The following is a 24,853-nucleotide window of genomic DNA, read 5'->3' on the forward strand; positions in this document are numbered from 1 at the left end:
TAAAAAAAGGCCTAAAGTCACATTACGATAGTTGCTCTGCCCCAACGTGCCCAGAATGTGTGTGAACTGTTCTCCACCTTCTCCAATTTGTTTGCCTTCCTGAAATAAGCACCCAAAAACAGGTACAAGAGGGAAGCTTTTAACACATCTTCAGGAATGAATCTCAGCAACATTATCTTGCACTGACATAGAAGGTTTTTCCATTAGCAAAATATTACAAGGATTTTAAAAGTGAGAAAATCTGACGATGAGTCACACAAGGATGAGTGAAAGGATTCCCTGAGGCTGTGACAAATGCCATATAAATACAAGACTCCTTTACTTTCTTTTACTTCAAAATTGTGTTTGGGGAGGATTTAAGCTAAATTATCAGGTGGATGGGCATGAGCGTACAGTAATAGAAAATAGAAATAAAGCACATGAAGAAATGGGAGTAATAGAGTATTTCTATATAACATAGATGACGGTCATTCAGGCCATTGAGTCTATACCGGATCACAGAGCAATCACATTCCCCCATTAATTTTTTCCTGTCACTTACTCATCAACTCCCCCAAATTCTATCAGACACCTAGACACGAGGGGCAATTTACAGTGACCAATTCACCTACAAGTGCACATGTCTTCATGAAGGAAGGAGGTTACTGAAGCACCAGGGGAAACTCACACAGTCACAAGGAGAACATGAAACTGCACCTACATAACACTGGAAGTTTGGACTGAGTCACTGGAGCCATGAGGCAGCAGTTCTTCCTGCTGCACCACTGTGCCATCCATATTAGATAGGAATAGAGAAAGAACAGGTATAGTTTTAGATGGGAAAAAAAACTAAGAGACTACAGCAAGTGCAAAACAAGTTTAGTATCCATGAATGTTAAGGCATAAATTGTGGTGAATAAAGCTGGTGAACTGCAAGTACAAATACACACTTGAGACAATGATGTAGTTGGTTTAATAGGACAGAAAATGCTGGAGACACACAGCAGATCAAGTAGCACTGGCAAAATGAGTCTACGTTTCAGGTCAGAGAACCATTCTGGTAAACAAATCAACTGGTGCAGTATGAGTGTATGCTCGGTTTCTGAGGGATGTGTTGGAAGATGCAAAAGGACTTCCATACTTTTCCAATCCTCCCTAAATACATGGCAGGTGCCAGACAACTGCAAGACAACAAAGGTTACAGCCTTGGTCAAAAAGTCATCATAAATTCATGCCTGGCCACGAGAGAGCAGTTGGTTTAGCCACAGATGTGGGGATGCTTTTTGAAATAATGACCAGGAAAAAGCTGATAGGCACTTGGCAAAGCATAAAGAAGAGCCAGCAGGATTAAAAAACCTGATTGAATTTTTTGATGAGGTCAGAGAGAAGGTTGCTGAATGGAATACAGTAGATGCCATCTGTGTGGATTCTCAGAGACAAGTCCAGTGCAAAATACTGGTCACAAAACTGAGGCCATAGAACTAAACCACTAGAAGCAGCATGGGTGGAAATTGGCGGAGGTTATGATAAGTCGTTGCTTTTCAGATCAGAGAAAGGTGAGTGACGTTGCCCAAGTGGAGCACATTTTTTTTCAATATATATATGAATAACTTAGACATGGGGAGCAGAGTGAAATATTCAAATTTGTGGATGATACATGGTTTGGAAGTGTGGTAAAAGTGACAGGAATAGTGATAAACTGTAAAAAGATATGAAAGGCTGGCTGAATGGGCAATCACAGCAGAAGGAATTTAATGCAGAGAACACTGAAGTGATGCACTTTAGCAGAAAGAATGAGAGACAATATAGATTAAATGGCACAGTTCCAAAGTGGTGTCAGAATGTGCATGTGCATTAATCCATGAAAGTGGAAGGACATATTGAGAGGGAGATGAGGAAAATATTTGGGATACGAGGATTCATATAGACACAGTGTTCAAAAGCAGGAAGGTTATCTGGAATGTTGCATACAAATCTGGTCATCATACTTCAAGGAGGATGTGAAGGCTCTAGAGAGGGTGCAGGAGAGGTTTACTAGAACGTGTCAGGGACGAGGAATTCCAAGTTTAAGGCAATTCTGGAGAAACTAAGGTTGTTTTCCATGGACCAAAAAAGGCGGAGAGGAGATTTGATTGTGATGGGTTTATGCAAGAGGATAGAGGGAAACTGTTCCCACTAATGGATAGTTCAACTACAGAGGGTGTAGCTTTTTCTTAAGGGTGATGAAAATGAAATCAGTCCGTGCTTCCGAAAGGGAGAGAGAATAATTGCAGGGCTGTGGTGAAAAAGTGGGAGAGTGGGATTAGTGGAATTACTCTACTAGGGCTGGCACAGACTCAATGGACTGAATGGCCTCTTTTTGTGCTGTAATAATTTCATAATTCTCTGATTCTATGTAATGTGAATCTGATTGGATGAGATAAGTTGTAGCACTGAGGGTTTCATTGATCCAGGGTTTGTACATAAATCATGTGACCAGAAGATTAAGACAATAAGACTCTTGAGATTAGTGCAAATGTCTGTGTCTGACCAGCATTCCAAGTGTCAATGCTTGGTGCCCTGAAGATGGTCCAGGTACATGATTATTTGATACAATTTTTAATAATGGAATACAATGAAGGCAGGGGATCTACACAGACATCATTTTGTTCCTTCTGTCTCTTGTAGCTTAATGGTGACACAGCATGAGAAGATCCTACTGCAGAGAGTGAGCACAATATCTAGACAAACTCCAGTGCTGTGCTGAGCAAATGCTATACTGTTGGAGGCAATGCCCTTTCGATCATTCCTTAAATCAAGGCTCCACCTACCATCTCAAGTAACCATTTATTTAAAAGAGATCAGGTGTGCTCATCTGGCCAGCTTTACCTCTGGGCCAAGAATGCTAAAAGCCAAAGATCATTCATTTTCACATTGCAATTTGTGGGATTTTTGTATGCGCAAATTGACTTGCTCATCTCCTATTTTAGGAGACTTCCAAGGATCTAATTATCTGGACAGAATTATAGAGTTATAAATGGCACTGTAGAAATGCAAGACATTCCTTCTTTTGTGGCTGTTGGCTGATTGTAGGCAGTATGAGCAACAAATGTGGAACAGTGAGATGCCTCGCTGTTCCAACTTGAGGTGACTGGCTCCATAAGAAACTCAGGCAGATATGCAAAAGGAAAGTACAAGATGTACGGATATTTTTCTGGCCTGATGTAATCAATGAATTTGATATAATTTGATAAAATGAGCAGACAATTCTTTTCCAGAAAATGTATCCAGCATGACTTTGTGATAATGTAAAGTTGGCATCAGAAAATCCATAGACCATCATACTTCTTTCCAATTTTTATTGATTTGAAATTAATAGATGTTTTAAGAACGTTTATACTGGTCCATAAAATAAAAATTAAGCACTATGATCCAATGACAATTGATTGAAATTTCTTCTGCCTTCTCCTGTAGGACAGTGTTCTATGTAAGGTGATGAATTGTGCTTTCACTAGAAGAGCAAAATGCCTGTGATTATTGTGTTGTAGGAGTACCTGGAAGAAGAAATGAACTTCGCTATGAGTGCTGCGATGAACCCTATCCAGACGTGACCTACACAGTGATGATGCGCAGGCGTACACTCTATTATGGACTAAACCTACTGATTCCATGTGTCCTAATATCTGGATTGGCACTTCTGGTGTTCCTTTTGCCAGCAGATTCAGGAGAGAAAATTTCATTAGGTAGAGTCTGTATCAATAATTATTCTTTTGTTGGTATTTTGGGGCATTTGGGTGGAACGTATAAACTGTGATATTTCGGGTGAGTAATGTAAAGGCTTAACAGAAACCCTTATAAAAAGCACGAGTTGTATTCTGTTGTAATGTGCAATACACTCTTCTTCATTTTCTTTTAAACTTTTGCACTTCAGGAAGCATTGGTTATCAGTACTGGAATATCAGTGCTTTCCAGATTAATCATAGTGAAGGTCAATGCAAAAAGAGGCTAGCCATATTCCAACCAAGTAATCTACTGTGATCCCATCTTCCCAGACCTTCACTCACTCCCCAGTTCCACCTTGTTCATTTCTCATACTGCCCACCATTTCTTATGGAATGAAATGAGCAGTTTGCAGAAAGAGACATAAAGTAGAACTCCGATAATTCACTCTGACTATTTAAAAATCTCAATGGTTCGGCATCTGATTCACCAGGTGATGCTTACTTAACTCCCTCCTTACTCACTTGGGTGCTGGTTTCCACGTCCCTTTTCCACTCCCCGTGGCTCTGGTTCCTTTCTGATTTACCTTGACCCAGTTTCCTGTGCACTTTGTTCACTTCCTGGGACTCTGGTTCCAACACCCCCTTTCAAGCAGCCAGTCCTTGGTTCCTGCTTTCCCTTCCAAGACACTGGAGCCCAAGTCCTCTTCCAAACACTGAGACCCATTTTCCACATGTCCTTCCTACTCTCCAGGGCCCTGGTTCCCTTTAAGGTCAGCTGTTACTGTTTTCCATGCTCCCTTTAAACTTACAGGGTTCTCTGGAACACATACCATTCTAATGTGTAACACTTTTCTTAAAACGTGAATTAAAACTGTGTTGAAGTATTAATTCAATACTATCTGCTATTTTGTTGTTCCCAAGAACAAAATAATAATAATAATGTAGTTTCTGTAATTTTCTGAATATTTTGATTATTTAATCATATCTAGTTCATATTCAATGGCATTTCATATAAACCGCAAATATAAAGTGCTCCAGCCTTCATACCTTATCTTCTATTCCTTGCCTACTTATCTTCCACTTCTCACTCCTAGCTATCTGCCTTTCTTGTTCACCTCCAATTTCACTCACAACCATCATCTCCTTCACTGCTGAACCTGCACACTAGGAATGGTTTTACTGGGATGAGATGCTACAAGTGGAGGGGAGAAGAATGGGGAGCTCATGTTGGTAGGTCTGGTTTTGGACTGGACTTCACCGTCACTCACTCCTCGCCCATTCTCAAGTGTTAATAATGGAGGTGGACTGTGATGAAGTGGAGTCAGTTTCAGGGGAAAGCAAAGGATCCTAGTCAACAGCAGGTGAATTCCAGATCTGGAATTGTGTACGGCTGCTGACTCAGAATAATAGCAGCTTCCACATGTCTAAGCAGAATAACTCCACACCCAGTCCTCCCACAATCCAGAGTCTGAGCAGGAAATCATCCCTTTCCTCTTTCCTCTACCCTTCTTATTCCATCTCCCTCACACTCCCTCTTTCTTCATCCTTGTCCTTTCTTCCACCCTGTCTGACTCTCTCTCTCTCCCCCGTCTCTGTCATCCTTCCCTTCTCTCCCACATCTCCTTTCTCACCCCTCCCTCCACCCAGTCTCCGACTTCCATCTCCATCTCTCCCACATCTCCTTTCCCCTCTCTTCCACACACCCTTTCTCTTCACCCCTCATTCTTCCTTCTTCCTCTCTTGCCTTCTTCTCCTCTCCTCATGGTCTTCTGCTACTCAGCAGATCCTATGACAGTAGGTCAAGGCTGAGGGGGAGCACAGTTCAGCAGCAAGGTATGAGCTACCTTTGGTGCTCCTGTAGGCTGGGAATTGAAAGGTTGTTGCTGAGTTGCTGTCTAATAAAAGCTACCATGCAGGGCTCTAAAGAGGTTCAACATTGATTTTTTGGCAGCGACGTTTCAGTTGACACTAACGTTTTGGGGCCAGGTTGATTGTGGTAAAAAGTGCAGATTAGGTGTTGGTTGGTTCAGCAGTTATCAATGCCTGTCAGATCAATTGAGGAAAAGGGTATTTGAAGATCAAGTCGTCAGCCAGGACACAAAGCTCATGGTCTACTAGGCAGTAATGAACCCTAAGTTCCTATATGCCTCTGTGCTCTGGACTACTTACATCAGATACCTCTAAGCATTGGAAAGATAGCACCAACACTGTCTCCCTAAAATCCTCCAAATTCACCATAAGGAAAAGCAAACCAATGTCAGTATCCTTTCCCAGGCCAACATCCCCAGTCTTGAGATTCTAATTACACTCAGTTGACTTCAAATGCACTGCCAGGCTTCTCCACTAGCACCTCCCAAACCTCCCAACTTCTAACCCCAAAAAGGACAAGGTAGCAGGCACATGGAAACAACAGCATCTGCAGATACCCATCCAAGCCACAGACCATACTGGCTTGGAAATTTATCACTGATCCTTCATAATTGCTGGGTCTAAATCCTGAAACTCCCCCCCCCCCCCAAACACCAGTGTGGAAGTACCATCACCTGAAAGAATGCAGTGGTTCAAGAAAGTGGCTTACCACCATCTTCTCAAGAACAACTGGGGATGGGAAATAATTGCTAACTTTACAACAATGCCCATATCCCATGAATAAAAATATAAGAACATAAGAAACAGAAGCAGAGTAGACCATTCAGCCCCTTATGCCTGCTCCACCATTCATAAGGTCTTTAACCTCAACTACCTTGTGGTAATCCTAAAATCCCTTGATTCCCTTAACATCCAAATATCTATCAGTCTCTGAAAATGTCCCATCATGGTAGATGAGGAAATCAAATTCGATTCATTCAGTTGGTAATGATGATTTTCACACAAAACCCATATCTTAGCCATCCTTATCCACCCTTATCCACCTGATCTACATATAACTCTAAATGTACAACAATAAGGTTGTCTCATAAATGCCCCTGAAAATAGTTCACCAAACTACTCATTTCAAGGACAATTCAGAATGTGCAATAAATACTGAAAATGCCAGCAATATTGTAGCTGTAGATCAGGTAAATAAAATAATCCCTCCCCTTACTGTGTAATCATTCAATATATATCATATTTTATTATATCACACTGGGCCTCACAAAAGTACAGTGCTTTTGGCAGATGTTCCTACAGCATTGCCATTGATAGATATTTGTGTTGTCCACAACTGGTGAATACAGCTTTTAACAGGGTTGTGAAATGTAATTACATATCAGAGGATGATAATAAATATCCTATAGCATAAAGTGCACCAAAGGTGGTCATTTCATACACTGATGAACAGAATTTCAGTTCACTCCAAGGTTTTACTGGATATAATCTGAAATAAAATCCAGTTGAGTTTAACACTTGTAGTACTTAAATGAGAAATGAGTTATTCCTTTTAATTCTCAATTTAATATAACATTAATTCATTATTGTGGCAACTTTATGGAAAATAATGTGCAAATTCAAAAAGTTTTTTTTAAATTGGGGAGGCTAAGGGAAAGATGCTGTTTGAGTGAAGCAAACCATTCTAAAGGTTCTGGAAATTCAGAACTCAAAATAGATTTTTTAATGCGCTAAACTCACTCAGCAATTTGCACTTAAAATTGCATGGCATCATTAATGCACCATTTTTTGGCAAGATTTCTCTTCTTGAAGAAATCATATACGTTGAAAAACAAGAAAATATTATTCAGTGGATGAGCTTAGACAAATTCCTCATCCATAATTTCACTGTTATTTTCCACTATAATATCAGCACATTGCTTCTGCTGGTTACATGGTTGTTAATATGTATGTCACTCATTATTCATGCTCCAGAGCCATTGATACATCATCACTACTTTACATGCTCAGCAGTGCGGCTTTTCCAAAGTAATAGTCACAATCAGTTTCCTGATAAGTAGTGTTGTTTAATTGATCAAAATACAAACATTTAAAGAAATACACTGGCTCAAAAAAGTTAATTTTGCAATTAAACGGATTTCGTATTTTTGGCATTTGAAAGGGAAAATCTTCGCCTTTACTATTCTGAAATATTACCACATTAAAAATAAATTACAGCAGACCTTCAAGTGTAATATTTCATATGTTCAGGCAACAGACACCAGATGAGAATTTAATGAGCACATCAGTTTCTCCAGGGGCACGCACTCATTGCAGATATTTCATCTTCAAATCACCTGATTGCACTGCACATTATCAATAAAAATTGCCCATCTCTGATGTATCTCTAAGGTGCTAAAGCCATAAAACACTGTTATTTAAGAGTAAGAATTCCTGTACAGCCCTTTGCTTGAACATGTTGCAAGAGAAATCTGATTGTTGGTGTTCAAGTCTACCCTATTTCATTTGTCAAATCAGATGCTGGAGGGTGAACAGTAGCCCTCAAGGACTGTATCTGAGCAGAGGAACCAATGTCTTCAAGGAAAAGAGACAATTGGAGGCAAGGAATCAGAGAACCTCCAATTTTCTTCAAACCATTTGAATAATGCAAACATATGCAGGATAATAGGGAGAATGACATGCATGGAAGTGAACTTTCATACCTGATTTAGCAGTCCTATATGTTATCTCAGGTATACCAGTTTTGCATGATCCATCCTTTTTCACTATGCACATTTAATATATGAAGAATTTGCAGAAGAGGATTGAACAGGTACAAGTTTGTAGGTGTATCATTATTTGAAAGCTTTAATTCTTTTGTTCTGGTCCAGCTTCAGGAGGACTGGAGAATTTATCCATAGGGCTATGAGAATAAAACTAGCGTGATTACATTTGCTACCTTTCAAGCCGTGGAAAGTATCCAGAATCGATGGAATATTGGAAGATGACAACTAGTACATCCTCTATCTCCATAGTCGACTCTTTCAAAACACTGAGATTCAGATCATCAGGTCCTGGTGATTTATCAGCTTTCAGTCCCATTAATTTCCTCAGTACCAGTTTTTTTGTTCTTGCTAAATTCTTTGAACTCCTCATTTACCCTAGCCCTGTAGTCCTCCACCACTTCCAGGAGGTTTTCTGTTTATGATTTTGTGAAGACAAATGCAAAATATTTGTTTAATTTCCTTACCATTAATTTACTCCTGTAACTGCAACAACTGAAAGGATGATTGGGTAACTTTTAACCATTGTCCAAGCAAAAGCAGAGTAAGAATAAATGGATCATTTTTTGGACTGGAAGACTATGACCAGAAGGGTGATGCAGGGATTAGTGCTGCTCTTTATACCTGTGCAAACCTCTTCTGCTAATCCTTTGTATGTTAAACTTGTATATTAACAAAGAATAGATTGTGTTAGTTGTCCTGTCATGGATTCCAGTATTTTCTGATTTAATACAGAAGAGTAGTACTTGTGTTTTAGTTTTCCTATTACTGTCATTTGGAAAGTCTAGCTCAATGCACAAACTTCCTGTAACTGCTTTATGTGTTTCATGTAACTCCTGCCCATTGCGCTTTGTTAATATAGTAGAATAGAACTTGATGCACATTGTCAAAGTACATCGGTACTCTTGCATGAGTTGCTAAGGTCAAGTGGGTTGAAAGTTATGAGGGCTGGTAATGAACAGGGAGAACAGGGGAAAACCATGTCCAGCACCAGAAGTAACCAATTTGAACTAATTGCCAAAACAAACAGATAGGAAATAATAAAAGAATTACACAGCAGGTTTTGACCTGGTTTGCACCATCTGAACATGTAGTGAAAGAAGATTCAGGACTAATTCTCAATAGACAGCAGATGTACAGGAACATCACCAACTGTGCGAGTTATATGGAATTGAGCAATAAAATTCTGGCCTTGCTAGCAGTGGCCACACCCCAAAAGAGCATAAATACTTGAAGGTAAGAAAATTGCAAGAATGTGCAGAGATCAGGGACATTGTACTAATTCTTTTAAAGAGCCGGCATAGTTATAATGGATAATGTAGCTTTCTTTTCTGCTCAATCATTCTCTGGTTCTGTATGGTCTAGCACACTGGAATATTTAAAGATAAAAGGATCTGGGATGCTCCATTTGACTCCCTTGCCATTTAATAAAATCAGAGCTTTACTGATTAGCCTAGGCTCCGCTTTCTACCTGATCCTTATCATATTTAACTGCCAATGAATCAAAATACAATTTGCTTCTGCCTGGAATATATTGAATGATTCAGCTTGCACAGCTCTCTGAGGTGGAGAATTCTAAAAATTCACACCCCCCTGAGAGAAGAAAATTCTCCTCATCTGTCTGAAATGAGTAACCCCTTATCCTGAAACTACACCCCTCATTCTATATTCCTCCTCAAATTAAAAAAGAACATCCTCTTAGCACCTTACCCTATTAAACCTTTTAATGTCTCTTATATTTCAGTAGGATCATATTTTGTTCTTCTAAATTCCCATGAGTTCAACCTTTCCTCAGAGACTAACAAGGAAATTCACAGGCACAATGGAAATGGAAATGGGTTGGTGTGTATATTAGATAGCTAACCCAATCTTGCCTATTTCCCATTTCCTCCCAAAGCATTACCTTGAACTGAGCCTCAGACATCACTCCATTTGTACACCAATTCCTAAGTTTTCTATGTTGATTTTTGATCTGACGCCAAGAATTTAAACTGAATGTATAAGGAGTATAAATGTAGTTCCAGGATAGGAATAATCAGTTCATAGATGGGCATTGATATTGCATTATAGCTGGTGAGGCAATACATGTTATGTATCATTTGGTAGAGAGTTGGCCTAACTTGGCCCCTCAGAAAAGTCTAACAGCAGTCCAGAAATACCACACAAAAAAACACAGTAACCTAGAAGTACTGATACCCAGTGTCCCCTTGAAAAGTCCTCAGTAAACATTGACCCTGGTTGAATTGACACAAAAGGAACACCAAGATAGTTTTTGTTTTTGTTTCTATTTCAAGCAAATGCTATTCATGCTAAGTTTTGGACTGTACTATATAACTTGCAAACCCCGTGCTATTCCATCTCCTTTTATCTTTTGCAGGAATCACTGTGCTGTTGTCTCTAACCGTATTTATGCTGCTTGTGGCTGAGATAATGCCAGCAACATCTGACTCAGTCCCATTGATTGGTAAGTGTGCCCTCACTTTTGTCCTATGGAATTTGTCCATTTGATTTAATAGACTACACAAGCAGTTGTGAATTGTGAGTGCTCTATCATCACCAGTGTTGTGTAAAAGGCGGATAGTCCCTGTACATAATTTTTAGGTGAATAAAGTGTGAGCACGAAATTCCCATGTTAATGTGTTTGACCAGAATCATTGTCTTCTGAAGCTAGTGTCCTTCCAGCAAGTTTGCCAACATTTGAACATCAGACTTACCCGTAAAACAAGTCATCACAATAAGCAGTGGAAGATTAAAATAAATAACATGCACAAATCTTACGATAGATTAGAAATTAAATTGCAATGGAACGTGAAGGAACTCCAAAGAGATATGCAGAACAATGGTTCCTAATAAGCTTGTATTGACCATCTTCCTTGCATATCTCGCCATTTTTAAAATCAGGTGTGTGTGTGTGTGTGTGTGTGTGTGTGTGTGTGTGTGTGTGTGTGTGTGTGTGTGTGTGTGTGTGTGTGTGTGTGTGTGTGTGTGTGTGTGTGAAAGTGGCTGGCAGAACAAAGAGCAAGGTAGAGGGAAGCTTCATGGGATCTTAAAGTTTTAACTTCTCTGATATGAAACTGCAGTTCTCAGGGTACACCTTGTCACATGTAAATTGGCAAAATGTATATAGTTCAGGCAGTGTGGAAGGAATTTATGATATACTGAGTAATTAAGTAAGCACACTAAATGGAGAAACAGAAGTAGGAAAAGGCCACTTGGCCCTTTGGGCTACGACCATTCAATAAGATTGTGGCTGATCATAAAGCCATAGAATCAAAGGGTTATACAGCACAGAACAGGCCCTTCTGACCACTGAGTCACCACAGGCCATCAAGCACTGATTTACACTATAATCCCATGCTAATATTATCATATTCTCCACATATTCCCATCAATTCCCCACAGATTCTACTAGTCACTGATGCACTAGGGGCAATTTATATTGGCCTACCAATCAACATATTTTTGGGATGTGGGACAAAACTGGAGGTCAGAACTGGAGCTGCATCACTGTGCTGCCTGTCTATCTCATTACTCTAAACCCATCCTCCTCCCATGCCTCTTCATGCCTTTTGCATCAGTGACCTGGCCTCTACACCCCTCAATGGTAGCAAATCCCACAAGTTCATCATCTTCTGATTGAAGAGATTTCTCCTCATCTCCTTACCCTATATCCAGAAACTGTGACCACAGTTTTAGATTTCCCCATCTAGGGGAAACATCCTGTCAAGCTCCATTGGAATTTTGCACATTTTAATGAGATTTCCTCTCATTCTTCAAAATTCTTGTGAATACTAACCCAGCTAACCCAATCTCTCCTCATACAGCAGTCCTGCTATGTCAGCAATTAGTCTGGTGAACATTAGTGTTTCTAAATGAGTGAGGAGCAAAAAGTGAAAGACATTTCTATAAAATTACTTCTGCAATCTCAGAACACCCATAAGCATTTCACAATCAATAAGCACTTTACAGGTGTGGGGATGTAAGGAATGTGACGCATAATCTGCACCAAGTGATGATGACCAAATGAGCAGCTTCTCTGAGGTCAGCTGAAAGATAAATTTTCACCAGGTGATACAATATGTTCTTTAAGCCATTGTCTCAACCTGCCATGCCACTTTCAGTGAACTATGCACATACACCCCAAGCTATTGCTGTTCCTCTAACTCTTTTAGAATTGCCTCAATGCTTTATCTTGCCTCTTCTCATTTCTACCTATCAAAATGTAACATAATACATTTCCCAACACTAAGTTTCTTTCACCTTTCTGTCTATTCCAACAGTCTGTCTACATCTTCTTGATGTCCTTTACATTCCTCCTAATGATTTACTTTCCTTCCAAGTTTTGCGTCATCTCCAAATTTGAAAGTTGTGTCCTATACACCCAAGTCCAATTCATTGTAATATATTAAGAGAAGCAGTGGTCCTAGCACCAATGCCAAAGAAATCCACTGTACACTTCCCTCCAGTAGCCAGGCTTCTATACATGCTGCTGCAACACCTTTTGTTCCAATGCCTTGAAACATTGGAAAGAAAGAACATATCTTTTGGAAAGATGTTTCCCAGCAGTCATATCTTTTCTAAAAGATATGTCCTTTCCTTCCAAAGTTTTGGTGAGCTACACAATGGAATATTAAATGATATACTATATAGCCCTGCCTTGATGTGTGTTTACAGGCAGGTTGCAGCTTCCAGGCCAACAGCACTGACAAGAATATTTTATAGAAGGATGAGCCCAGATTTTGTGCTCAAGTCACAGGGGTCAAACTTCCAATCAGAGGCAAGAGTGACATCAACTGAGCCACAACTGCCATTAAGTTTTGGACATTATTATGTCAAAAGTGCAAAAAAATCACATGAGAAACCTACATCTTTCATTATACTGTATTTACTTTCTGACTGTTGTCGGATACATTTATTTCAATGCATTTACTGTATTACAACAATGAGCAAACTACTGATGTGTTTAGTCTGCAACAGGATTAGAAATCAATGTTCTAACACTGAGCTATACTTGGAAGGGAAGCAGGACCTTCAATTGTGTAGTTTTTTCATGAAACAAAATCAGAAAATGATGGAAGCACTTGCAGGTCAGGCAGCATCTGCGAAAAGAGAAACAGAATTAACATTTCCGGTTGAAGATCATTAATCAGAACTAGGAACGAGAGAAAACAACTTAGTTTTAAGTTTCAGATAGGGCGGGGAATGGATGGGTGGGTCAAAAGGAATATCTCCGATAGAGTGAGGCCAGCGTCTCCATGGTAATATCTTTTTGATAAAGTTATCTGGTTGATATGTTAATGCGGGAGGTTAGAAAGAGTAAACATGAACAAAGGAACATGTAAAAGCTGCCAGCTCCAGAGCTGTAGGAAATGCCCAACAGGTCAGACCACACTAAAGGAAAGAGAAAAACTGAGCCAAGATTACAGCTGGATGACTTTCAGCAGAACTGGCCAGTTTTGATATAAACAGAGAAAGTGAGCTACTTGAAGTTGTTGAGTTCAACATTGAGTCCTGAAGACTACCCAGATGGAAGATGTAGAGAAAGAGAACATAAACAAGAAGAACACACAAGAAAATAGGGGCAAGATTAAGCTACCAGGCCCCTCAAGCCCGCCCTGTCATTCAATACGATCAATGCTGATCTATACTGACCTCAACTTTTCCTCTGCACCAGTTCCCCATAACCATAAACAAAGGAACATAAAGCTGTGAAATGCAGTGCTGCATGAAATGCCTATCAGATCAGGCCATGCTGTAGTCCTTTCATAACCTCAGATCGTCCCAAAGTGCTTTCCAACTGATAAAGCACTTCTTGAAGCATAATCAATTTCATAATGAGGAAATGTGGCAGACTGCCATAAAAAGCAATATGATTATGACTAGATAATATGATTAGTGACATTAATTGAAGGGTGGACATTCCTAGGACACTGGAGTTAACAATCCATTCCCTCTGCACTTCAAAGTAATTCCACAGGATCACAGGGACTTTCACGACCACCTGAGATGGCAGTTAGCATCCAAATGATGGATACCATCCAAAGGATGATACTTTCAAGAGCAAATAACACTACTGGTACTGCACTAGAGTGTTAGTCCAGATTTTTGGCTCAAATTTCTACCTTGGGATTTAAAGACACAACTTTCAGACTTAGGGTCACAAGAGCTATCAGTTGAGGCACAGTTGCCACAATGATTTACAGAATAGGAGATCTTTTAATTAATAAAATTACATAAAAGACTCAGTGTGAAAACCTGGCATCTGTTTAAAATGTGTATTATGCATGCAGGCTCCCCAATTAAATAAAACTAACTGTGAATTTATTGAGACAAGCTCCCAGGAACTGAAGATGAAAGGAGAAAGTAGCATAAGACAATTTTAACAAACTCAATTAAAATTCAGTTTCTGATTCCTTGCAGAATATTGAGAGGTTGTCAGACTGTGATCAAATCCTTTTATCATTGTGGGTTTCAGGTTAGTTTCAGCGCTTAATTGAATTCAGTATTAACCCAATTATGTTGATCAAGACAATAATAACTTGCACTTATGTTGTGCCTTCAAAGTGCCAAAATATCCCAAAGCATTTCACAAGAGCATCTTTAACCAGTATTTGACACTGGAGAATTGTTCACGTTGGAGAAGAACAAGGCAGGGAAGCAGTAAAGATTTGAGTGGGAGTTCCATAGTTTGGGATCCAGCAATTGAAGAGGCAGCCACCAATTGTGGTGCAATGAAGATCAAGGAAGGAAGCAGGGAATGAAAAAGTGTGAAAGTCTCAGAGGTTTATGAGGCTGGAGAACCATAGAACCATACAGCACAAAACAGGCCCTTCGGCCCACCGTGTCATGCCGTCCATCAGACCACCCTCACACTACCTAACCCCTTCCTCCTGCATATCCCTCTATCTCACGTTCCTCCATATGCCTATCCAACAAGCTCTTGAACCTGTTCAATGTATCTGCCTCCACCACCACCCCAGGCAGTGCATTCCATGCACCAACCACTCTTTGGGTGAAAAACCTCCCTCTGACATCTCCCCTGAACCTCCCACCCATAACCTTAAAGCCATGACCTCTCGTCTTGAGCATTGGTGCCCTGGGAAGGAGGCGCTGATTGTCTACTCTATCTATTCCTCTCAATATTTTATATACCTCTATCATGTCTCCTCTCATCCTCCTCCTTTCCAGTGAATAAAGCCCTCGCACCTTAAGCCTCTCCTCATATTCAATACCCTCCAATCCAGGCAGCATCCTGGTAAATCTCCTCTGCACCCTCTCCAATGCCTCCACATCCTTCCTATAATGAGGCGACCAGAACTGAACACAGTACTCTAAATGTGGCCTAACTAGAGTTTTGTAAAGCTGCATCATAACCTCGCGGCTCTTAAACTCAATCCCGCGACTTATGAAAGCCAACATCCCATTGGCCTTCTTAACTGCTCTTTCCACCTGTGAGGCAACTTTCAATGAACTGTGCATATGAACCCCCAGATCCCTCTGCTCCTCCACACTGCCAAGTACCTTGCCGTTTACCTTGTACTCTGCCCTGGAGTTTGTCCTTCCAAAGTGTACCACCTCACACTTCTCCGGATTGAACTCGATCTGCCACTTGTCAGCCCAGTTCTGCATCCTATCAATATCCCTCTGTAAACTCCGACAGCCCTCCACACTATCCACAACACCGCCTATCTTAGTGTCGTCTGCAAACTTACTAACCCAGCCCTCCACCCCCCTCATCTAAGTCATCTATAAATATCACAAAAAGTAGAGGTCCCAGAACGATCCCTGCGGGACACCACTAGTCACTGCCTTCCAATCCGAGGGCACTCCTTCCACCACAACCCTCTGCTTTCTACATGCAAGCCAATTCTAATCCACACAGCCAAGCTTCCTTGGATCCCTTGGCCTCTGACCTTCTGAAGAAGCCTACCATGAGGAACCTTATCAAATGCCTTACTAAAATCCATGTAAACCACATCCACCACACTGCCCTCATCAATCTTCCTGGTCACCTCCTCAAAGATCTCTATCAGGCTTGTGAGGCAAGATCTTCCCTTCTCAAAGCCATGCTGGCTGTCCCTAATCAGTCCATGATTCTCTAGGTGTTCATAAATCCTATCCCTTAGAATCCTTTCTAACAGCTTACCCACCACAGACGTGAGACTCACCGGTCTATAATTCCCTGGCCTATCCTTATTACCTTTTTTGAACAAGGGGACCACATTCGCAATCCTCCAATCCTCCGGCACCACCCCCGTAGACAACGAGGACTCAAAGATCCTTACCAGCGGTTCAGCAATCTCCTCCCTAGCCTCTCGAAGCAGCCTGGGGAAAATCCCGTCAGGCCCCGGAGATTTATCTGTCTTAATATTATTTAACAACTTCAACACATCCTCTCTCTTGATATCAACAACCTCGAGAACATTACCCCTACCAGCACTCCCTTCCGCATCATCAAGACCCCTCTCCCTGGTGAATACCGAAGAGAAGTACTCATTGAGAACTTCTCCCACTTCTGCCGCCTCCAGGCAAATTCTCCCACCTTTGTCCTTAATCGGACCTACCTTCACCCTAGCCATCCTCCTACCCTTCACGTACTTGAAAAAGGCCTTGGGATTGTCCTTAACCCTACTAGCCAAAGCCTTTCATGTCCCTTCTAGCTCTCCTCAGCCCTTTCTTAAGTTCCTTCCTCGCTACCCTATATTCCTCACGGGCCCTGTCTGAACCTTGCTGCTTATACCTCACGTATGTTACCTTCTTCTCCCTAACAAGTCGTTCCACCTCTCTCGTCACCCACGGTTCCTTCACCCTGCCATTCCTTCTCTGCCTCACCGGGACATATTTATCCCTAACATCCTGCATAAGAAGCTTGCAGAGATGAGGCCATTGAGGATTTGGAAACTAGGATGAGAATTTAAAAATTGAGGAGGTGCTGTTCTGGGAGCCAGTGTAGGTCAAGAGGTCACAGTGATAATGTGCGTGCATGACTTGGCATGAGTCAGGATATGAACAGCAGAGGTTTTATTCAACTGTTTTCTTTATACCATTATAAAACACAGCGGATAAAATGATTGGAGACTGTACAATTTTCTCCAGCATTTATAGCCTCACGGTGAACATTAAAGCAATGTGTTGATATTTTTGCATTCATTGAACAAGAAGTTCAAAATGTTCACTGAACTGGACTAAACAAGTATCAGGGAAGAAGCATGCACACAGCTCAGAACACTTAATCCAACCATTAGCTGGGGTCTGTTTGTGCACTCTGACTATAAAGCGATGATGCAGTCAATTTTCATCTTCTGTTCAGCTGTTGTGTGGTCTTTCAGGCATTTGAAACACACTTCTGAAATTTAAGTAGGTCCCCCTGCAACATATTCTCCCAGCACATAAAGTAATGACAATGTAGCCTTGTGCACTTCAAACAGACTGATCCAATTCCACCAGCATTATTCCTTTTAGAAAGCTGGGACTTAATATAGGAAGAAATTTGCAAATCTTGAAGAATGATTATACTAGCAAGGCCTAGAAATTTGGAAGAATCCATCTTTGGTAGCTTTAACATACACACTAGAAAAGAATAAGCATCATTATGTAGATATTGCAGTTGTGAAAGCCCACATAGATTAGCATCCAATGTCCAGGTAAATGATCATGGTCCAAGGTGATTAGATTAGATTAGATTAGATTAGATTAGATTAGATTAGATTAGATTAGATTAGATTAGATTAGATTAGATTATTGTCATATACACCAGGGTGCAATAACATTCCTTGTCACTTGAAGCTCACAAAGTAAACAGTATACATGGGAACAATAAATACAACAATAAATCCGATGAGCGCAGAACAGCAGAATGGTGCAAAGATTGTAGTTGAATCTGAAGTGCAAAGAAATACTGAAGTAACAATAGCAGAATAACCGAGAGAGGTAAAATTTAGAACATAGCAACACCACCGTGAAGGGGGGTGTGAAAGAGGTAATTGGTTCAGGAGACTGATAACAGTAGGGAAGAAGCTGTTCTTAAATCTGGACATCTGGACTTTCAAGCTCCTGTATCTTCTCCCAGAAGGTAGAAGAGAGAAAAGGGAATGGCCAGGGTGGCAGGTATCCTTAACAATACTACTAGCCTTCTTGAAGCAACGCACCATGAAGGTGGATTGGACTGTCAGTGGGATTCTAGAAAACCAGCTGTTGGGCCTCAGAATCCAAAACTGGGGTTCAGTGGGAAAAAGGTGGAAGATCCTGGGTTTTGGGAATATTGTTAGAGCACAGATAAGAAGATTACAGGCTTTAGAGGTATTTCAAGGGGATTAGATAGAAAGACTATGGGTCTTGTGACATGGTCAAAGGTCAGGTAGGAAAATTGCTGGTGATGTGAGCATGTTTGATGAACACAAGTGGGAAGATCACAGGCCTAGTTGTGAGTATGGAAGGGGCGAAAGGATGGGAGAATCATGGAGCTCAGGAACGTAGTTGAGGGTCCAGCAAAAAGGTTGTGAATATTGGGGGTACAGGGTAGGAAATCTGTAGCCCTCAGGAGAATTGTTGATTACAGGCCCTGAAAGTATTGTTGGGAAATAGAAAAGCCACAGGACGTAAGATTGGGAGGTCGGGTAGGAGGGTCCCAGGCCTCATAAGTGTTATTGCCAGTTCAGGAGCACTGCCAGGCAGTTTAGGAATCAGGATGAGATCAATGGGCATGGGTTTGGATGGAGATTGTGAGTGAGTTTGGTGATTTCAGGAATGGAAGTACTGTTATTTATAGTGAATACTTCCCAATTTTATGAAGGTAGTCCTTAGGTTTCCTTGGAGGGAATCAGCACTGATAGTAAACATCCCAGGGCCATTCAAAGTGGAGCAGAGATCACAAGCAGGAGTTAGGCCCTAGCATGACTGGTGTTGGCATAAGACTTGGATAAAGGACAACCTTTGCTTACCATTCATTAAGGAGCATGCTGTAATTCAGAGCAGAATCATAAGCATGTGCCACAATGAAGCTTCAGTTCCCAAAAGACAGCTTAGCTTAATTTTGCCACCAATGCCTTTTTTGCCAAAAGTATTCAAATAGCATTGTCCTTTGAGAAGAGGGTAGATGGTTATACTTTTGAATCAGGGAGAAATAGATTGAGACAGTAAGGGTAAATTCCTCAATCCCAGACTTCCAGGGAGTGAGCTGCACTGGAATGAACTATGCTCTGGAGAATCAGGACCACATTGACATCATCCCACTTCTGACATTGTTTCACCACCTTTAAGCAGAGTACCCACAGAGAAGATGGGACTAAAGGAATTTTCCCCATGAAATAAAATGGGCTGCTGTAGTTAAATCCTTCCTGGTGTTTCCTTTGGAATTCCCAATCTCTGGACAGTGGCTATAGGTGAGGAGGCAGATGAAAAAAAAAGTTTTTAAAATTTCAAAAATTGTTAGTATGCATGTTTATCTGTAAAAATAATCCATCAACAAATTGTATTTTTCAAAATCTGGCACTGTAAAATCACCTGTTCCTACAAATGTCATCTGCAAGTTATTAATTGTGAAAATTTTAAATTCCTTAAGAAGGAATTGCCAGGAATTTCCATTCAGTAATAAAAGGTAAAGATAAACTAGGGTGCAATGTTTTTGACACTTGAAGAACTGGTACTTATGGAGTACCTATTCACAGCTTAGAAACCCCGAGGCCAATTGCATTATTTACCTGTCATTTGTAGAACATAGCAACAATTTTTACAAACAGTAAGATAACAAAAATGAAATTACATTGAAAAGAACCTGGATAAATACTTGTAGGGAAAATATGCAGTTAAAGGGAAAGAGTGAGAGAATGAGAGTTACTGGGTTGCTCAAAGAAGTGAATGGCCTCCTGTCTATAATTTTTTTGATTAATCAGTTTCTAGTGACCTTAGAGATTGTATAGAACCTTTCATTGGCACAATAGGTTAACAGCAAAAAAAATACTGAGTTATTCAATCTAAATAGATACATGCCAATTTTACAAGTTTCATTCAAGGGAATTGCAGGATATGGTGGAAAGTAGATAAGCAGGAAGCATGGTAAGTCTTTTCCACCAAGGGAGAGAAATTGGGGGTGTGTTAATCAACTCACCTTCTGATGAACAATGGACAGGAATGAGAGGAGTTAGTAATCACAGGTCATTGACCATCTGAGAAGAATAAATAGTTAACGTGTGGTTGGAGGGATGTGGGTGATCTCAATGCAACTTACAAAATTCTTATGAAGTTGACAAAGTCAGTGTTAAGTTGATGTTTCTCCTAGCTGGTGTGAATGGAGCCAAGCGTCATAGTCTCAAAGTAAGAGGGTGGCCTTTTAGGACTGGGCTGAGAAGAAGTTTCTACACCTGGCGGGTAGTGAATCCTTGGAATTCTCCAGCTGAAAGGGCTGTGGAGGCTCAGTCACTGAGTATACTCAAAGTGCTTGATAGGTTTTTGCTGATCAAGGGAGTCAGTGGAAATGGGATTAGTGCAAGGAAGTGACATTGAAGTAAAAGATCAGCCATGATTACCCGTAGTGTAAGTGGATGATGGGAGAATGAAGGGGGGTGTTAATGGCCATATGTGAGAGAATAGATTACAGAAAAAATAGTGGGGATTGATGGGATTGCTCTGAGAGCTGGCATAGAATTGATGGGGCCAATGGCCTCCTATATCATAAAGTATATATATTGAAATATGAATGTCTTACTCCTGTTTCTATTCCATGCATGTTCATGTTCTAAAGACAATGTTATAGGCATGGGTGTTAGTTCCAATATACCTTTATAATAACGGTAAGATTATTAACAAATAGAAGTACAAAGAAAGCAGTTAATGGGAATGGCTTCCTCATGTTTTGATACTGTATAGATGAATATTAAACTTTCTTTAATTGAAAGTTCCTGTAAACCATCAGTGTTTTAAAGACTATAAAAGTTCTTGAAAAAATAATACAGTAAAAAACAGTATGTTGCTCAGGTGCCCCTGATGCTGAAGATACTTCAGAAATGAATCAGATCCAATTTCATAGGGTTGGTATATGCAATATAAAGGAAGCCAGTTATAGTTGAAGCTGCACAGGAGTTTATGAAAAAGTATATATTGATGGACAGTACATTGCAAGCATTCTCAATTAATGTGATGTAGATTTTCCATGAGTCCATATTGCCTGGTGATGCACCACTGAGTAATTCTGAGCACCCAGCAGTGTGCTCATTACCTCTCATGGTGACATATAAATGAGAAACAGATGGACTAATGGAAGTACATTTGAGTTGCTTGTTACGCATCTCAGCTACAACTCATTCAAATCAGTGGAATAAAATGCACAGAAGTGAAAATAATCAACAGCCTATCCTCCCACAAGTGTTCAGTGCTGGCAAGCAGAGAGGAATTTCTTGTTCAGTCTACCCTTCCGTCCACAATCTCTAAATTTTTAAAACCTCAGTGTGGCATCATGTATTTCTCTTATCTCAATTACTTTAAACACTAAAACTGGTCACAATCTACATCCTTATGGCCTTACACTTTATTGTCTACCTGCTCTGCACTTTCTGTGTAACTGTAAGGCTTTACTCTGCATTCTGTTATTGTTTTCCCTTGTACCACCTCACTGCACTATTGTAATGAAATGATCTGTATGGATAGCATGCAAAACAGAGTTTTTCACTGTACCTTGGTACATGTGACAATAATAAATCAATTTGTCACTTTACATTGTAGAATATACATGATAGGACAGCACAGATGATTTGAGTGTTAATTCCAGCAGTAACTATCTGAGCAATGTTAGAGACTGACAATCATTAGAAAGCCATCATCAAATGAATTGCCTTCTGAAGCCAGGGCCCTTTGCTCTGAAATTCCTTTCCTAAACCTCCTTCCCTCCTAATATAACTCCCTTATTTGAAGGCACTGCTTAAAACTTATCTTTTGACCAAAGCTTTGATCACCAGTCCTAAAAAAAAAGATGAAAACAGAAATATTTGTAAGTAGCAGATCAGGCACAGGCAAGGGAAGCAATTAATATTTCTGCGTGATGACCTTTCATCAGAACTGGTATTTGTGGCTTCAGTATTTCTGATGTAAGGATTTTGATCTGAAATGTTAATCCTTCCCACAGATGCTGCGTGACTTATTCAACATTTCTTGCAATTTCCACTTTTATTTCAGATTTCTATCACCCAATATGTTTTGCTTTTGCTTTAACACAAAATTATTGATAAAGCCTAAAATGATTCACCGAATTTTATTGGGGAATTGATATAAAAGGAAAAAGTAAACACCATGAGAAGTAATTAAATGTTACAAATAATTTCTAGCCAGTAGTCCAATAGGCTTTGTAAGAAAATCATATCTATACCAAATTAATTATATTTGGACATCAGACTGTTATGCTCAGGATTAATATCCAAGGAAAACTTTTCTGTGAATGGATAAGTCATTTTGATACCTGAAGATACCTTTCACTATCTCTAAGTCATCTAGATACCTGAAAGTATCTTTCACTATCTCTTAGCTTTCCTAGTCCAATATTTTTTGCAGATAAAATCACGATTCAGTGTTTGCGGCAACTCATCTGTTGACAAGACCCTCATCCACCCTCTATCCCTCTAAACCTGACCATTCCAATGCTCTCTTGACTGCCTCCCATCTTCCACAACCTGAGTTTGTCATAAATTCTGCTGCTCACTTCCTCAAGCCCTAAAGTTCACCATCATCTCCCATACTTGCAACAACTTAATGTAAAGCTTTCATCCTTGCTTTCCGCAGCCTTACTCCTCTCTATCACTGTATCATTCTCCAGCCCTAAAACCATCTAAGACATCTTCATTCCTCCAAGTCTGTCCATTTATGCAACTAAGATTTTAATCACTTCCATCAAGATAGTTTTGCTTACAGAGGTCCCTGAACTCTGGAATTCCTTTCCTAAACCTCCCTCCCTCTTAATATAACTCTGTTATTTAAAGGCACTGCTTAAAGCTTACCTTTTGACCAAGGCTTTGATAGCCAGTCCTAATATCTCCTTAAGTGGCCCAGTATCAAGCTTTGAATTTGCTTGACCTGTGAAGGATATTGGGACAGTTACTTGATAAGAAATATGAATAATTCCAAATGATATTGGAATTATGATATTGTTAAATCTCAGTCTCTGCTCTACATCTAGCAACAAGCAAAAGAGGAAAGGATAATGGAGTAACATGTTAACCCCAACCAATAACTATTGCACAATGCCATTCACAACAGCCTGTGAGAAAGCTCACAGCCTGCTGACTCTATAAGGTAGTTGATCTTGATACGGGAACATACATAACTACTTCTGTAGTTCCATGAGATTGACCTTGCATTTTTTCACTAGGTCTAATTTAATTGCAGTCTCCATTTCTCTTCCTTTTGCAGGACAGATCTTCCTCCAAACAATTTTTTCTTGGCCACTCTCCTTTTCCTCATTTCCAAGCTGCATCTCAGAGACAGGGTCATGTCTGGAATATGAGAACAAGACAAGGACATCCATCTCCTCAAGCATGTTCCTCCACTCAACCGATCTTTAATTGATTTTTCACTTTAATTGTATTTTCACTCCATTTACTCACCTTGGCTGCATATCAGTTGCCTAAAGTAACTCTGTTTTGAGATTTTCAATTGACCCTCAGTCACTGCTATTGGAGGTGGACAGGGCAATGTTCCTGATTGCCTTTTGGATGAAGAATTGCTTCCTCACATCATCTCTGATTCACTTAATTCTAATTTTTAAGGTTATTTACCCTTCTGGATTTCTGCATCAGAGGAGATACTTCAGCAGTAAGGAAGGTGCATTCATTGAGCAGTGAATACCAGGCCACTGAATATTATTTCCATGTGCTTGCCCCTGCAGAATTCTGTAAACATTCAAGGCAAGAACATAATGTGCTGTAGAATAGAGCTTACAAAATTACTGCAGTGAAAGACCTTACTGATCATACTCAAGGGTTAGGAGAGGGCAGTGTGTTGTGAAGGAAGTAGGAGGGAAATACATGGATTTTTTTGTGGCAGGACACGACTGGGAAGGATGGCAGCAAGGCCAGAGAACTGTCACTAATTACCATCATTGATTTATAATTAATTATTAATTTTTTAAATGTTACGTATTTGAAGGCTCCAATGGCTCCTATTTTGGCCTTCATTAAAGTGATATCAGTGCAACATTCATCTCAGAGAAAAGTAGTGACAGGCAATAATGTTACTTTAACAACTAAAAATAAAGACAATAATTCTTTAAAACAATGCAAACTCTTAATAATAGTTTGTAATTAGTGCTTTAGTCAAACTGACAATCCATTAAATTAGACTTTAATGGTGCATGTACTGTTTAAAGAGTCAAGAATTAAATTAGAGCAGCAAGGATATCAGCATGGAACCGTAATCTCTTGATCAAGACTTTTATTGAATTTGTTCATTTTTTTTGATCTGGGAATTGGTGTCAGGTCCAGAACAATAAAACCAGAATGCTGGAACAACACAACAGGTCAAGTAGCATCGGTGTAAGTCGGTGTTTTGCATCAAGAACCT

The 24,853-nt window shown here is 40.1% G+C and overlaps 1 protein-coding gene across 1 annotated transcript in view; it reads left to right on the forward strand.

Moving 5' to 3' along the window:
- The window catches only part of chrna8 (cholinergic receptor, nicotinic, alpha 8), a 313,552-nt gene that overhangs the window by 255,279 nt on the left and 33,420 nt on the right, over positions 1–24,853 (forward strand). The window contains exons 8-9 of the mRNA XM_052019719.1: positions 3,507–3,701; positions 10,689–10,775. Coding sequence (XP_051875679.1) covers positions 3,507–3,701; positions 10,689–10,775 — 282 coding nt within the window. The remainder of the gene's footprint in view (positions 1–3,506; positions 3,702–10,688; positions 10,776–24,853) is intronic.

This window comes from Pristis pectinata, chromosome 7 (assembly GCF_009764475.1).
Source record: "Pristis pectinata isolate sPriPec2 chromosome 7, sPriPec2.1.pri, whole genome shotgun sequence".
Taxonomy (NCBI): domain Eukaryota; kingdom Metazoa; phylum Chordata; class Chondrichthyes; order Rhinopristiformes; family Pristidae; genus Pristis; species Pristis pectinata.